Genomic DNA, 17,747 nt, shown 5'->3' with positions numbered 1-17,747 from the left:
TAGTGAGTTTAGTGACAGGCCTATATTTGGGCGTATTGAGTTTGTTTATGGTTATGTCGGAGTGATTTCAGAGGTCTGTCCTCCTCACAAATGTTAATGTAGGATTAGTACACAACCCTAATTTCAGACTTCAGAGATTGTGAAATAGCCCACACCTAGCCCATATCTTTTGAAAAAGAAAAAACATTTTAGAACTCAATTTGGTATATGGAAAGCATATTTGTTATGCCAGTGCTTTTGTACTTTTAAGTAAAAGTTTTAAAGCTGCACTATGTACAGTAACTCTCCTTTTCTACCCTGGATTTGAACCCGGTCCTACAGTGCAACAGTGCAAATGCTGACATGTTTTACCATTGAGCTAATAGAGCCTGCATGCCTGCTTGCTCAGGAGAAAAACCTACTTTGACAACCAGGTCAAAATTGACGTCAGATCCTGTGTCTTGGTTAGACATAGCTCTAATGTGTTTCATTTAGAGCTATGTTACTCTCAACTTCCGCCGCTCGCATGAATGCAGACCAGCCTCTCCTCTTTAGCGTAAATAAAAAGAGCGTTTTTGCTACTCACCAAAACAAAGGCGAGTTGTGTCACTAGAAAGCCTACTTTCCTTAATGGACGCACTCTGAGCCACACGTATAAACGGTACTTTTTGGCCAAAAGGGGATTTTGTTTCCACTGGGGGAAAAAATACTTTTAGTTACTCCACTGCGCCCTCTACCGATATTGCCCAGAGAATTGTGTGGTGGGGGGCTCAGAGTGGAGGAAAGTAGGCTTTCTAATGACACAACTCGCCTTTGTTTTGGTGAGTAGCAAAAACGTTCTTTTTATTTACGCTAAAGAGGAGAGGCTGGTCTGCATTAATGCGAGCGGCGGAAGTTGAGAGTAACATAGCTTTAAATGCAACGCATTAGAGCTATGGACAAGAGCTAGGTTAGACACGACCTTTGACACATTCTATTTTCATACTTTTCATTCTATTTCTACTTTTACCTTAGGCCCAAGTAAAAAAAAAAAAAAAGAATCCATCATCGGAAAACAAAGAATAATCATCTTAGTACCATCTGCTCCCGTTTCAGCTGTGCCTCACTCGCCGCACATTTTAAATAGCCTATAGTGATGTGAAATATATTCTGTTACTATAGTAATTTCATATCTCACCTTATGGTTCCACACATCACATGTAACGTATAGTATGTTCTGGAAACTCCCCTAGCGACCGGCTGACATCTGTAAAGATACCGCTTTTAGTCACAGCAAACTTGCACCTGACATTACATGGTCGCCATGGTTACAGCCGTATATATACTGTACATGAAGTAGGTTCGTAAGCGAGCCTCGCTTCTGCTTCTTTTTTTTCCCCAGGGTCAGCGAGATTTCAGTGGCGTGGCGTCTTTGTGTTGTTCGCACTCTGAAGCAATCAGGCATTTGAATGTGTTGTTTCGCGTGAATGACACTTTGGCGTTCATTTGGTGCTCTCTGTCCAGCTTTGCTTTCCATTATGTGATGTGTTGTGTATATGCTGTATTTGTTGCTGGAAACCATCTCTGTCCAAAACCGTTACTTTTCAGGATTCAGGAATAAAAAAACGCGTCGCTTTCGAGCATGTGGATCTGCTACTTCTGATGCTTTGGTGTGACGCTGTGTGGTATGATCACGTAGGGCGTTAATTTACAGGAGGGGGAAAAAACACAAAAAGTTAGAATATGGAGATAAGAGGTTTTCTGCTCGACAGCAACCGATATGTTATCCTTTCCGAACCGCAGATTCTTCGCGCGGCGACAAGAAGGAGAGCCGATGCCCGACGCCGGGCTGCGACGGCACGGGCCACGTGACCGGTTTGTACCCTCACCACCGGAGCCTGTCGGGGTGTCCGCACAAAGACAGGGTACCGCCAGAAAGTAAGAACCCCCGTTTAAGCTCCGCCTCTTTAAAACCCCCCTGTGAATCTGCATGACTTGTGCTGTTGTGTAATACTTTTGTGTGTTTGTGTGTGTGTGTGCGTGCGTGCGTGCATGTGTGTGAGCCAACAGTAAACACTGTTGTCATTGTCATACATACAGTGCTCGACGATCATGTGACGTGTACTGTATGGGAGAGGAGGGGTACACTGGCTGTACAGTTAGTACAGTGACGCTCCTTTTTAACCACTTAAACCCCAGTGTCCGTATTTAGGGGGAAAGCTTCCGCAGGCAATATAGCCGATGCTCGCGGACGCGGCACGTCGTCGAATCGGCTGTTTTTGTGGCGAATGCTTTAATCCCCCCAATAACAGAAAAGACAGACACTAGTATAGAGCCCTGAGGGACTCCGGGGCGCCCAACCATATAGGGTTTAAGTGGTTTATTTCAAGGTCCCCCAGCTTGATGTATGCATTAGGCGACTGACCTCCATTTGGAGCCATGTTTTCATCTCTGCGATGCCATCATGCTAATGTAAGTGTCCAAATGGAACCAAATGGACCCATAAAGGCGGGTCCATTTGGTTCCATATGGGACACTCGGAGTCACAGCTCCACAAGGGGTCCATTTGGGTCCTATAACTGTGGATAACTTGTGTGGGGGCCCCCGTCGAACCCCAGACCCTTGCGTTGAGTACCAGCGCTGTGCAGCTCAACTCCCGCGTGCAGGGGTCGCGGTTGTCGTGCTCGTCGATTGGCTGCCTAGTGTGCCGTGGAAAACGAGGCCTTGTTGATGTGTGCATAATGGCGGTCGGCGTGCGGTGATTGGTGGGACTGTCAGAGGCCTGTCAATCGGTGATTTACTTAAGCGCGCATGCGGCCCCAGCCCGTTCCGTTGGATTGACTGACAGTGATTGAGAGTGAGCGTATACGTGGCAATCCCACCCACCGCTTGTTGCTTCCATTATCGCCGTCGGTCTGCATTTGTTTGTTCAGCGTTAATATTTATACAGTGCGCACGTACAGTACGCCCTCTAGCCAAAGGAACAGTTTTAATGTTTTATGCTTTTATTTTATATTTCAGTTATCTTTTTTTATACGGCATGGCCTTACAACAGGGTGTGCCTGTACTGTATGTATAGTGTATGTCTGTGTGTCGCCACAGCACGGAAAGCACAGGAGACCAATCACAGCTACAGTATATATGTGCGTAAATGGCGTATAACTTACAGATGTAACTCGGTGTGTGGGCAGAGGCATGACACAGTGCACATACATGGCACCCAAGTTTAGATTTGCTATCCATTGCTAGAGATTGTACAGGGAGGCTAAACTTATATTAGATTCTATACTGCATGTGTCTCAATTCCATACTAGTATATATCGCTGTTGTCGGGCAGACACCTCCTATCTCCACATTTTAACTTTTCATGTTTTTGTTTTGTAAATTAACACCCTACTGCAGTGCCTACAGTGATCATACTGTAAATTAACACCCTACTGCAGTGCCTACAGTGATCATACTGTAAATTAACACCCTACTGCAGTGCCTACAGTGATCATACTGTAAATTAACACCCTACTGCAGTGCCTACAGTGATCATACTGTAAATTAACACCCTACTGCAGTGCCTACAGTGATCATACTGTAAATTAACACCCTACTGCAGTGCCTACAGTGATCATACTGTAAATTAACACCCTACTGCAGTGCCTACAGTGATCATACTGTGTAAATTAACACCCTACTGCAGTGCCTACAGTGATCATACTGTGTAAATTAACACCCTACTGCAGTGCCTACAGTGATCATACTGTGTAAATTAACACCCTACTGCAGTGCCTACAGTGATCATACTGTGTAAATTAACACCCTACTGCAGTGCCTACAGTGATCATACTGTGTAAATTAACACCCTACTGCAGTGCCTACAGTGATCATACTGTAAATTAACACCCTACTGCAGTGCCTACAGTGATCATACTGCAGCGTCACACCAAAGCATCAAAAGTAACAGATCCACAAGGTCGAAACGTGCCGCGTAGCGACATGTTTTGAGCTTGTCGATCTTCTACTTTTGAATTTGAATCCTGAAAGGCAACCATTCTGGACATAATGAGGTTTCCACTTTCCACCCGACAGAGACGATATAGAGGGTATATGCATCATAGCCGGAAGTTATGCGGAGACGCCCACTGAGTGGCAAAAAAAAACGACTTTCTGGCCTTGACAGCCCATACATCCACAAAGAAAAGTCCTATCTGATTGCATTAAACGATGACATTACATGACATTAAATTCCCTTTGCCACTCGATTGGCCATTCACTTTATGCATGCACATATACCCTCTATACTATACAATAATAAACTGCATCTTCATAGAATATCCGTAATTCCGTACATCCGTATTCTTCGGTGAAGAGATTTGGGGCCCTATATTGCGCCACCCATTACCCCTTATCCCTAAACTTATCTTCCAATTTTACTGTTTTAAACCATTTTAAATAGTTAAAGTAAATGTCCGAAAATACACTGATGATGCTGGATAGCCGAAACATCTATGTTTCAGTTTTCACGTAGAAAATAAAAATAATTGACACTGTGTGCAATCCAATACCTTTGTTTTTCGTGATTTTGATATGAGTGGATATCGCACCAGAAGTCAGATCACGGTGGGTTTACTTAAAGGTCGCCTGAGCCTATGACGCACTATAAGCTCATTCATAATGCATTATAACATGCATTATTAATCGAAATGACAATGTGTAGACAGAGTTTTATACAATACAGTATAAAACCCTAATATTAGGGGTCCTTGGCCTGAAAACCCTGGAAGACCACTGATCTGCGGTAGATGTTTTAATGCCAATTATTTATTCCCACAAAGCTGGAACATCCTCAGAACGTGTACAGGCTGCTGTGGCCATGGTCAGTCGCATGCCACAACCCCATTCATGGATTTGTATTCTTTGCTCAATTAAATCCAGTTACACCGAAGAGCAGCAGCCTATTCATATCCACGCAGCACGGATCAACTGAGATGGCAATAAACATTAGCCTTGAATGAATAGCGATTTTCCCCTCTGATATTTCACCCCGGCTATTTAGTCTCGTTCACCTTGTGCAAACGTCTCTATAAAAGCCCCTTTTACACGATTCATTAACCCGCAGCAGGGAGATCAAGTTATGATCTGCCACGACCCCCCGTCTGCAATCAAAATAAAAGAGGGGCCTCAATAATGGCATAGAAATTAGTTAGCATATAAAGCCCGGGGCTTGTAAAGGACACTCTTGTGTTCCACAGCGAGCTGTGCAAACGCAAAGGTCCCTATACCTCGAGGTGTGTTCCACTCCCCCGAAATTTGGGACGGGTTCTTCTGGGGAGTGTCTCTGACCTTGTCCAGGTCAAACCCCAGAATGGAGTTGGGTTGATAGGTTTGGAATTGATTGTCACTGGAGATTGTGGGATGTGATGTCTCTGTGTTCCTTCTCCTCTTCCTCACTTGGTTTGACGGAGCTGACTTTTGGGGGGGAAGTGATATCATCGATACGGCACAGAATGTTTTTTTTTCTTTATTTTGGGTTCCAAAGAGGAAAGAAATAATAACAAGAAGAAGTTCTCCTCTCACTTATTGAGGATTTGACTTGGTTGACTTCAAAGGGATACATTAGAGCAGGGGTCTTCAATGTTTTCAGACTAAGGACCCCTTGAGCTGAGACTATTCTCGTTCTTGTTTGATTGTTTACACATAATACAAAATACTTTTTGTTGAGAATAGTATAGGTGTGAGCTTGTAGATTGGCTATTTTCCAACCAAGAATATGCATGCTAGAGTTCAAGTGGTTAATATAAAAAAATAAAAAAATAAAGTAGCAACTCTGAGGACACCATAGTGGGACCACCATAGTGGGACCCTCAGACGCACACACATGTCATGCACGCACGTGCGCGCCTCCCGTCAGTCTTCACAGTGCGATAGCGCTGTTGAAAGGCGAGCCTCTCGGGTTGGCATGAGGTGTTGACAGGTCTCTGTTTAAGAATGCATTATCAGGCCTGGGCAGTGGCTCAGCGGTCCAGGCACCTCGGCTGGTAATCCAGTCTGGCAGCGTGCCGCGGGTTCGACTCCCGATCCCAACAGCCTTTACTGCATGTCTTCCCCCCCCATCTCTCTCCCCCATTTCCTGTCAGCCTATACTGTCTGTCCCTCCATAAAAAATATAAAATAAATGCAAAAGTCACAACAACAAAAAAACATTAAATAGAATAACATTCCATTTACCTTTAGTCACATTTTAGTCAGCTGAAATGTTTTGGTGTTAGTCTAGTTTTAGTGGACAAAATATCATAAGATTTGTTGCAGATCTGCTATTAAACGGCATGCAACCCAAGCATAAAACGACGTGTCTTTTAGTCGTACTATAGTACAACTAGAAGACAAGTCGTTTTATGCTCCAGTACCGTACTGAATCTCTGCTCTGCTAGTCCAGCCCTAACATGTTAGTTTCTATTTGTTGAGGAAATGGTCTCAGTTTTAGTTATCACAGCTTAGGTTAGGTTTCGTTTTTTTTTTAATATGAAAAAAGGTAGTCGGCCAACATGTTTCCCTCATAGTTTTAGTGGGCGGACTCAACTTAACTGCCTGCAGGGCCCACTCACAGCAATGGAGACATCCTCACCGCCTATTAACACGTTTGCCGCGCTGAGTGGACGATGTATTATTAATGCGGCGGCTTCGCTTAATTTGGAAATCATACTTTGCGGCAGGACCCGTTTTTCCGAGGGGGAACGTGAAAAACGACGATTAAATTACGCCTCAAATTCATTAAGTCCCGTTCATGTTTGCTCATTTTGCACCTCTTTTCTTCCTCCTCTGTAAAAATATCAAATATTTAATCACCTCGCGCAGGGATCTGTGTTTTGGTTTTTAACCCGCTAAACCCCTTTTGGTGTTTTAAGCTTTATGTTATACTTTAGCTATTGAAATAGTGCAGATCTACAAGCTTGTAAGATTTTTTAAAAATAGAGGAAAAAATCTTGAAAATGTGGCCCAAATCTTTGAATATATATTTTTTCAGAGCAAACGTTTTGAACTCAAATCTTGGCTTCTGGGGGGGGGGGGGGGGGGGGGTGTCCCTGGAACAACATATTTTCAGATGGGGGTCCGCGGCCAAATACAGATAATTCTGGGGGTCTTTGTCATCAAAAAGGTTGAGCACCACTGACATAGAAACATATAGGATTTTCAGAAAACTGTTAGTATTTAGAAGAGATTTCTTTAAGAATCGGCCTCAGGTCGAAAATGGGTTAAGGCCGATCCTACTTCTGAATCCTAACAGTTTTCTGAAAAACCTATGTTGCTATATTGGCGGTCCTGAAACCATTTGATGTCAAGGACGCCCAAAATGATATGTATTTGCGGCCAACCAGGTCAGGGAACAAAAGCAGTTGTGGAAAAAGTACTCAAATGTTTTACGTAAGTAAAAGTATCAATACTGCAATGTAGAAATACTCTTACAAGTACAAGTTTGGAATTGACTTGAAAAGTATCTGTATCAAAATGTACCAAACGAAGAAACTCATTATGCAGAATGTCCCATTTCACAAGTCAAAACAAATCGGCTATAGGGTTGGTTAATCTACCTCAAAAGCTACAAAGTAACTAGTAACTAAAGTTTTCAAATTAAGGTAGTGGAGTAAAAAAGTACAATAGTTGGATCCAATCCAAGATGTACTCTAGTGGAGTAGAAGTAAAAGTAGGACTATACTCGAGTAAAGTACAAGTTATACCTCAACATTCTAATTAAGTGCGGTACTTAAGTAGTACATGTACTTAATTACTTTCCACCCCTGAACAAAAAGTGGAACATGCATAATGCAGAGCGGCTTTTCTTGGCACATGGAGGTGGCGGGCGGGGCCGTTGTCCAATTACCTGCAGCGCACGCTAATTAGTATGTCTGGGAGGGGACGACGAGGAGGGGTTAAAGTTTAAGGGGGTGATAATGATGAATCTGCCGCCTTGGGGGGAGGGGGGGGGGTCCTCTCTGGCTGGCCCTGCACTGCACCGCCGTCTAGACGACCCCTCTCTGTGCCCCCGCCCGAGGAACTCCGGCAGGTCCTCTCGGACATCTATAGATCATTAATCTAATTGGCCGGTTGGTTGCCGGGGGGATGGAGGAAGACGGTTACGGAGTGTTTTAATGGTAAATGGTGTTGAAGGCAGCAAGCGCTTCTCTGTCTTGACAACGCCGGGATGATAACACACACACACACACACACACACACACACACACACACACACACACACACACACGCTTGCAGAGCATTGTTCCGTCTGTCAGGCTATTGGTTCCATTGATTTCGGAGGACTTGTGTTTTGCATGATTGCTAGCTGTTGGCTGCTTCCCTGCATGCTCCCAAAACAGCGTCCCTGTCTCTTTCTTGCGTGTCTTTCTTGCCAGCTTTGTCCTTATTAGACTTAATAAATGTCTTCTATTTTATTCGTGGCTGTCCATATTCCATGAATACTAATTTGAAAGGCACGGATAAGTGGGAGCAATATGGTGCTCGCCCCTTTCAGACTATAGTGTTCATTAAAATGAAGGGGAGAGGCCATGCGAGTTCACGCGGGCTCATTTCTTAATGATGTTTATAATGCCAAGCTCCTCTCACACTAATAGAATTCATGCGTGATTGTTGCGGTGGCTTCCTAACCTTCCCTTGTCTTTCGCTCCTCCTCCTCCCTGTCTCCTTCCTGTCTGTCCGATACGAAGTTCTGGCAATGTATGAGAATGTTCTTAAGTGTCCTACGCTGGGCTGCACCGGACGCGGCCATGTCAATAGCAACCGAAACTCCCACAGGAGGTAAGTGACAAGCTCGGCTCGTCTGAGAACGACGTATACTGTACGTCGTTCCATGTCGCATCCTCCGTTCTCTTCAGTTTGGGATTTATTTATTTATTTATTTATTTATTTATTTATTTATTTATTTATTTATTTATTTATTTATTTATTTATTTATTTATTTATTTATTTATTTATTTATTTATTTATTTATTTATTTATTTATTTATTTATTTGTCATTTTGCACTGCAAAATGATGGAGTATCAATTTAACCGGTTAAATTGACACTTTGCTGCATGTCCATTGTCGGTGGATTCCGTTTAAACCATTTCAATGTTTTATTTCCACTACAAGTCTTTATTTTTATTTTTATTATATTTTATTTATTTGTATTTATCTTATTGTTTCACAATCACAGTAGGTTATCCTTTTGTGTTATCCTTTTATTGTAAAATCGTACCGCTGTACTACAGTATTTGCAAACTGAATAAAGTGTTCAATCATTCAATGAATGTCATGTAAAAAAAAATGCCCTTTCCTTTACAATGTCCAGTGTGAAACGGAATCGTTCACAAGCAACATATCTAGGCTTCTATTTTATTTTTTCATTTTTTTATATTTTACATACTGGGAATGTTATTATTAACAATGTGAGTGTTTCGCAGCACCTCCCGTGACTTAAATCATTTATCGGTTCATGGGGAATAAATGGCATCTATCAGGTTCAGGTGTGTGTGGGGGTGGGGGCGGGGTGTCGTACTGAAATAGCAGTGTGCGCACACTCCTGCCAGAAGCTGTCAGACGGTGGGGCGACGGCGGTGAGGTGACAGTGAGGGAGGAGTGTCACCCCACAGCAGCAGATGCTCGGGGAGTCCGGGCATCGCGGCAGCCATTAGCACCTCTCCGCCACTCAGCCGGGGTGACAAGAAAGGGTGCAGACCTGCGAGGGACAGGAACGCTTCCCTGCTGCGCTTTAGTGACACGAGATAGACACACACACACACACACACACACACACACACACGCACACATGCACAGTCACATGCACGCGGGCAAACTTTCCGTTTTTACCAAGAGGCGAGAGGCTGGTATAAGTGCGAGGGGCTCGACTCTCCGTGGGCAGGCAAACGGCTACACATCCAAATCACTTCTTGCATGCACACATTTTGGACACTCCTTATCGTTGCGGTTGGGCAGTAACCTCCTATCTTCACCTTCTAACTTTTTGTGTTGTTTTTGTTAATTAAAAGCAGCAGATCCGCAAGTAGTAACTTGTTTTCAGACATATGAGGTTTCCACCCCGACACAGACCTTATGACAGCTACCCAGGACCAGGGACTTAACACCTGTATACTGGCTCCAGGCCATTGTCGGAGATCATTTCTCCAGCGGGGTCGCTGACAGAGTGCGGCTTGACAGCACGGATGGAGAATAATGGGGCTTAAGAATAACGACACAAGCCTTTTGTCACATTTGGTCACTTCTCCTGCAGGGAATCCTATGCCTTATATACCTTTGCTAGGGTAGCTAGCGTGTTGTTTTTTGTGTGTGTGTTTGTGGGAGAGTTTAATGCAGTGGTTTTCAACCCCTTTCATATCAAGGTCCATTATTTATTGGGCATTTTAGCCTCTCAGACCCATGACTTGGAATATTTTGTTGGATAAGAATGTGTCCACAATTCCATGCGGTATTGGCGTGGTACCATAGGAGAGAAAACAGGTTAACGTTGATCAAAATAACAATTATTTTACATCCTCTAATTGTGTAGACTGCTTGTAAATTAAGTAATGCAAAAGTATAATAATTTAACTCTCGAGAGCGTAAAATTAAACCAAATGGATTCATAAGGGTCCATTTGGTTACATTTTACGCTCTCAAGAGTAAAATATCTAATAAGGGTCCATTTGGTTACCAACTCCATTCGGGACCACTTGGAACCCCCTCAAGGACCACTGGTTGTAAACCACTCGTTTAATGAATCATTTACAGTACACTCTCTTGTAGGATGTGCACCAAAAATAGTACACTACAAACTACAACCTCACTGAAACTACAACCAACATGCCGGCGCCGTGAGCTTGTAGATCTGTGGTTTTCAGTGCGACGTATACATCTGGCTTAGGTGCACACGTGTGTGTACAGTATGTGCGCGTGTGTATGCAATGTGACTGCGTGTCTGAAGGCAATATAGGATGTTCGGGGAATATGTATGTGCACATTATCTTTGCCCTTACGGGAATATCTATTCTGAGAATTCTCTTAAGCCACTCGAGCATACATATGCAAGCTGTTGCCCGTGGTGTTGTTATTCAAAGTGCTTTATGGAAATTAATGATTTTACATTTTAACCAGAGACTGCCGCTGCAGAGCAGACGTCCCAAAAAAAATAAAAAGAGAACATGTTTTGTAGATTGATCGGCTGACAGAGACAGATGTGCCACAGTCTTGGGGCAGGCCGGATGACAAGTGTAGCCTAACAAGCCATTCCCCTTTCGGAATGCGAATTAAGCAGAAAACATTTTACTACAGCTTGGACCTTTCTCGGAATATCCGTCCGAAAACTGCGTGCCACGCACTCAGCTCTTCTCGCCCGTCTCGTTATACAGCCTATCGGGGTGTCCCATCGCCGCAGCTGAGAAGCTGGCCAAAGCCCAGGAGAAGCACCAGAGCTGTGACGGAGGAGGAGGAGTCCCCAAGTCCAACCAGGCCTCGGACCGTGTGCTAAGGTACGGTTCGCCTTCCGCCTTCAGCCACGCGCCACTGAAATGAAGTCAAGGAACCACCTGAAACACTGTGATGGGAAGCAGACGAGCCATAGGTCACGGCACATGTATAAGCAAGCAGCAGTCACTGGCACGCACACACACTCACACACACACTCACACACGCGCGCACACGCACATTAATAGACATATGTATTGAGATAATATATATGATGTTTACTCTATGTATTAGTGTTATCATCATTAATATCTCATTCTTATCGCACCCATCCTGTGTTTCATAGTTTGCTGTTTCTGCCACGACACCTACCCATAGTGATCAATATATATATATATATATATATTTATCTTTTATCTATCTATCTATCTATCCGTCTCTGTTTGTCTGTGTCTCTCTCATCCGCTGTCAAGATTAGAGTTGTTTAAAGTCATGAGGTATTAGTTAGTGTCTTAAAGGGGGTGGATTCAGCGGTGTGTGAGCTGCATTGTAACGCTGAGCGCTTAAACCAGTAACTCTCCATTGTACTACAATAAAATGTGTAGGAGAAGATGTCAAGTTAAACACAAAGTTTATTGTATGACAATTGCCAACATGTTTTGACCAGTTAAGGTACTCAGCAGTTCTCGCCCTGATGAAGACCTGTATGGTCCCTCAGCGGGCTACGAAAGCTTCCCCCACAATAAGGATGCTGAGAGTTTAAGATTTTGTCCCCCCCCCCCCTAACTAACTAAAAATTACAGAAAGTGTTAAAATGGTGTTTTCATGTGGCCACACCCACCCATTAAGTAGGCTATACCTGGTTTTCACCTTAGCACCACCCACCTGAACTTAAGCCTCGCCCACGTCTGTTGTTGTATGATAATAGAGTGTCGCAGTCCCGCCCCCTTTCATGACGACGCCAGGCCCAGGAAATTAATCCCAAATGCATTTTTCCCATAGGCATTTGAAAACGTATTCTTTTAAAGACCTTTTAAGCGTCGTACGAAGCCAACTGTTGTCGTGACAAATCATGACAACACACACAATATTTGTTTGGCCCGAAAAATTGTGTTTGTTGTCATGATTTGTCACGACAAGAGTTGGCTTGGTCCGCGGCGTAAACGTCTTTAAATAAATACTTTCTGAAAAGTCTATGAGGAAAATGAACGGGGATTTATTTTCCGGGTCTCTCGAGGGGGCGGTACTGCGACGCTCTATAGGAGAGGGGTGATGTCACTAAAACTGGTGTATTTCGACTGGGCATTTTGACTCGAAGGCTTTGAGCTTTCAGGAAGAAACAAAAAATACACAGGGAAGACATATTGGAATATTTTAACCACACCTGCGGGGATCTATTAAAGTAATGTTAACTCCATAGACACATACAAAACAGAAAAAGTACAAAAATCACAGCATTCCTGCATCTTTAACTGGCTGACACATGTTGGCAATGTTTATATAATAAATGTTGTTTTAACTTTACATCCTCTCCACATTTTTTCTAGTGCTTGGATCTCCTCTTTCTTTTGAAGCCTGCATGATCCTAGAAACATCTCCAGCATCCTTTTTTTTTTTAGACTTTTGTCTCCTTTGAGCACCCGGTTGGCTTTTTTGTTTGAACTCTCCACTGTGCTTGACACGCACTAGACTAGTGTGTTCCCATTGCGTCACATCGGAATGTGACGAGGATTTTCCTAAAAAATAAATAATAATCCTCTCCCCTTCCTCTATTTTTGCAAACGTGCACTCCCCATCTGAGAGTCCCCAGTGTTTGTTTTATGTTTATGCATTCAGGTCTCCTGAGAATTCATTCCAGAGGCTGCATGTTCACTCCTGTGTTTACTTATGATGGCAAAACGCTTTATTAGATTTTTAACTAAATTGGCCTCATTTATCACGATGAAGGCACCAGGGTTTGAATGAGAGCTCTCCTTTGATAGTCATGAAAAATGCTTTGATGAGAAGTCATATGCAATCGTAATTGTCTTTTGTTGATGGTTTGGTCTATAGCTGAACATTCAACAAAAACAACAACGCAAGATCTTAACATTTAATTTCTTTGTTGACTTTTATTAAGAGTTAAGACTATAAAAGTTATTTAATATTTTTTACATGAGAGCGTAATAAAAGTAATGTACATGAATTCATTTTTTTACGAAAGTCTGCTGTAGAATAAACATAGCAACATGTCTTCTAAGGAGAAAGGAGAGAGGAGCACAATCCTTGTCCTATAAACCTTAAATGTTTCTTTAACTCTGACAGTATACAACTGGACCCAAATGCAACCATGACTTTGAGAGTGTAAAACTGAGGGTCCGTTTTGTATGCTCTCAGGGTTAAGTTCCCACTCAGGGATTCACAGTGCATGTCACCCCGACAGCCCAGCAGAGCAGAGCAGACCACCAGCCCTGTGTGCCCAGCTCTATTTCCTACGGCATCATTTTCCATATTCTCACTCATATTTTTTGAACCGATGCTCCCCCCAAGGTTATTATAGTTTGACATTTTTCATATCCCGTTTTGACTTTATTTCAGTTTAGTCTTATTAATGTGTTTTTAGAGCGGGTTTGCTATAGTTTAGTTTACTTCTTACTATTGGAAAAAAATAGTACTTTGAGGATGCACTACTTGCAGTTACAGCAAACTTTGATTCTGTCTTTGATTTTCAATGGGAACGGAGCGTTCTTTTGCGGAAATCCGTAAATGGCAATGAGCCAATGGCTGCACCTTTAGCGCGCGGTCACAACAATGACTGCACCTTTAGGGCGCAGTCACAACAATGACTGCACCTTTAGGGCGCAGTCACAACAATGGCTGCACCTTTAGGGCGCGGTCACGCAGAAGTTTAATTCTACCTACTGTATGAGGGCGGATTCTGCCAATGCTTTTCAAGGGAAACAGATCATTTTATTTGCAGAAATCCACAAATGGCAAAAAGAAATGCCCTCAAAGTAGAATTAAACTTCGGTCTGACCGCACCCTTAGTGTTATTTTTTTAGGGGTAAAACTAATATTGAAAATAGCTCATACAGTGGCTGTAAAAAATGGCCTAAAAACAGGGCCTAAAACCGGCACAGCTAAACAACGTATTTATTAAAATCATGACAAAGGCTAAAACTAGCATTTCTTCTATTTTAGTTTTTTAGCCTTGTCTTTCTCGTTATTTCAGTCAATATCTAGTTTCCCTATATGTTTTGTTTTGGTTATCTATAATAACCTTGGTTCCCCCCCTCCCCCAAGCCCCCCCCTACCCTACCCTACCCCACCCAAACCCCACCCTACCCCACCCCCACCCACCCCATGCTGGGCAACAATGTTGTGTGCCTCAGTCCAACCTCCACCCCCTGGTCCATTTATTTTCCAGGCCTATGTGCTTTGTCAAACAACTGGAGTTTCCACAGTATGGTTACAAGAACAATGTCTCCACCAGCACGCCGCGCTCCAACCTGGCCAAGGAGCTCGAGAAGTACTCCAAGACCAGCTTCGACTACTCCGCCTTCGACGGCAGCCACCAGGGGGCGTACGGCGGGAATAAACGGGCCATCGCACCCAAGGTCCACCACGGCCACCGCGACACCTCGCCCAAAGGATACGATGGTACGCCGCCGCCCACTGCTTACAGTACCTACATATAGTTCTATTCTGTTTAAAGGATACGATGGTACGCCGCCGCCCACTGCTTACAGTACCTACATATAGTTTAATTCTGTTTAAAGGATACGATGGTACGCCGCCGCCCACTGCTTACAGTACCTACACTACACTTTTTCTATGCATTCTACTTCACTACATTCCAGAGGCAAATAGTACTTTTTACTCCACTACAAATATTTGACAGCTTTTGACCGATTTTGATTATTATTAAGAAAATATATTAACTCATACATTGTGTTAAGCTAATTAAGTTAAGCTACCCAGCTGCACATAACATAATTAAAATCAGCTTCAACCGTTCTGCACAAGTATATTTTGATGCAGATGCTTTCACACTTTTCCTCAAGTAATTTTTTTAATTCAGGACTTTTACGTGCAGCAAAGTGGTATTGATACCTTTACTTAAATAATGTACTATCCTGTACTTTTTCCACAACTGGTTGAATTGCATGCTCTCCCCGCAATGGTAGTTTAGAATGTATCAATCATTTTCATCATTATCTTCATTTTGACTTCTTGTTTTTCATTTTCTGTGTTTCGTTCAATTTGTAGTATTTTGAAAAGTTTAATAATGTTTCCTATTGTAGTTTCCGTGGCTAGTTTTAGTTAACTACCACAGCGTTGTGGAGAAAGCCTTCGCTGAAATCGACAAGCTCACGACGCGTCGCAGTCCTCGCCTCTCGGCTATTTCTCAGCAAGAGCTTGCTTAATCGGAAATTGGAAAATGCACTAGTGCTGCTTATGGTAATGAAAGTATTCCAAGTTGGCCCACAGTCGCCTCGGAACACAAGGAAGTGAGTGCTGATCAATCGGAATCCATTTTCGGTTACTGCATCGTCTCATTTCCCGCTTCAAATGTTTTCAAAACATTCTTGAGAGCAACGTTTAGTTTTAAATGACATTGTGTTTGTTTGTTTGCATGGCTGTCATGTTGGATGCAAGCATGAAATCCAAGCAGCGCAGCCAGGTGCTCTGAGGCTTTTGAATTTGGCAGCCAGTCTGTTATATAGAGCAGAGCGGGTCATTATCAAGAAATAACACACAATAATCACACACAGCGATTGACCAATCGGAAATCAAACAAGCATTCAACCAAGCCATGTTAATAAGTGGTTATAAATTAACAAAACCCTGCCGCGGCTGCGGCAACAAGACAACAACGCGTCAAACGTTGTGACGCATGCGTTCTCCCCCCCCCCCCCCCCTCACAGCCAAGCGCTACTGCAAGAACTCCAGTTCGGCCAGCAGCAGCACCAGCTCCTACGCCCCCAGCAGCAGCAACAGCAGCCTGAGCTGTGGAGTAGGTGGAGGAGGTGGAGGTGGAGGAGGAGGAGGAGGCCATGGCGGACACGGCGGAGGCAGCAGCGCCAGCAGCACCTGCAGCAAGAGCAGCTTCGACTACAGCCACGACATGGAGGCGGCGCACATGGCCGCCACCGCCATCCTCAACCTGTCCACGCGCTGCCGGGAGATGCCCGGCCACGGCCTGGGCGGCAAGCCCCTGCAGGACCTGTGCTCTCAGGTAGGGGGCGCTATAATGTTAAAGGACAGGTGGTTCCCAAGCTTTTTTCAGGTCAAGGACCTCTGGGACCCGGATTTATATTGTAAAATCAATGTTAATTTAATTCTGAGAGTGTACAAATGGAACCAAATTGGGTCCATTTTGTTCCATTTGAGATACAGACCCATTTGGTTGCAAACTATCATTTAACTGGGGAACTCTCTCAAGGACCCCTAGGGGTCCCCGGACCCCACTTTGGGAACCACTGCTGTTGGACAGACACGCTATGGTTCTCAACAGTTGTTCTAATGTTGTTGCTGTCGGGGACCAAAACCTTATCTCCATATTCTGCTTCTTCGTAAATTAACGCCATACTTGATCGTACTATACAGCAGTCACACAGACGTATCAAAATTAGCAGATCCGCAAGCTCGAAAAGCCTGTAGATCTTTTACTTTAGCTATATTTTTGATTTGAGTCCTGAAAAGTAACAGTTTTGGACATATGAGGTTTCCATCCAACAGAGACGAAATAAGGATTTGCCCACAGATCCCCCCCATCTGAAATGATATTAGTGCCAGGCAGCACCATACAAAATCCACCTTGTATATCTGCTATTTTTCAATAGCTAAAGCATAGCATAATGCTAACACCAAAAGGGGTTCCCGCCCAAAATGGGTTAAACTTGTTTTTCAAGATGGGAGTGTTGTGCGTTTTGGAGCTTGTAGATCGGCTATTTTTAAATAGCCGATGTAGGCTATATATAGGACGTTTTGATACTATCTTAACTCATTTTGCTGGGGATCCCCTCAAGGACCCCTGGGGGTCCCCGGAACCCAGTTTAATGACTATATCCTCCTCATTAGAGATAAGCGATCTCTATAAGGAGATCAAAGGGTTCGAGAGGGGGGTCCATTGACCTCTGTTATGCGCTCTTGAGTGACGCATTCACCATGACTCAATTCAATCATTAACCACTTGGAGCCTATAGCATCTCTATGCTGGGCATATCATAACAGAGGGACCATTTGCTGAAAATATAGCTGAGCATTCGCCAAACCTATAGCAGATCTACAAGTTCACAGCGTGTCACGTTGTCGTACGTCGGGGGCTATTCTGCCTTAATTTGACTAGCACAGTGGAGATTG

General features: G+C 43.6%; 1 protein-coding gene across 1 annotated transcript in view; it reads left to right on the top strand.

Moving 5' to 3' along the window:
• The window catches only part of myt1lb (myelin transcription factor 1-like, b), a gene marked incomplete at its 5' end in the record, with an annotated part of 117,368 nt that overhangs the window by 62,211 nt on the left and 37,410 nt on the right, over positions 1-17,747 (top strand). The window contains 5 exons of the mRNA XM_080783500.1: positions 1,762-1,896; positions 8,670-8,760; positions 11,348-11,467; positions 14,809-15,041; positions 16,310-16,620. Of these exons, the coding sequence (XP_080639626.1) occupies positions 1,762-1,896; positions 8,670-8,760; positions 11,348-11,467; positions 14,809-15,041; positions 16,310-16,620 (890 nt within the window). The remainder of the gene's footprint in view (positions 1-1,761; positions 1,897-8,669; positions 8,761-11,347; positions 11,468-14,808; positions 15,042-16,309; positions 16,621-17,747) is intronic.

Source organism: Protomyctophum bolini (assembly GCF_963924005.1).
Source record: "Protomyctophum bolini genome assembly, chromosome: 15".
Lineage (NCBI taxonomy): Eukaryota > Metazoa > Chordata > Actinopteri > Myctophiformes > Myctophidae > Protomyctophum > Protomyctophum bolini.
This window is presented reverse-complemented; position numbering and strand designations above follow the sequence as displayed.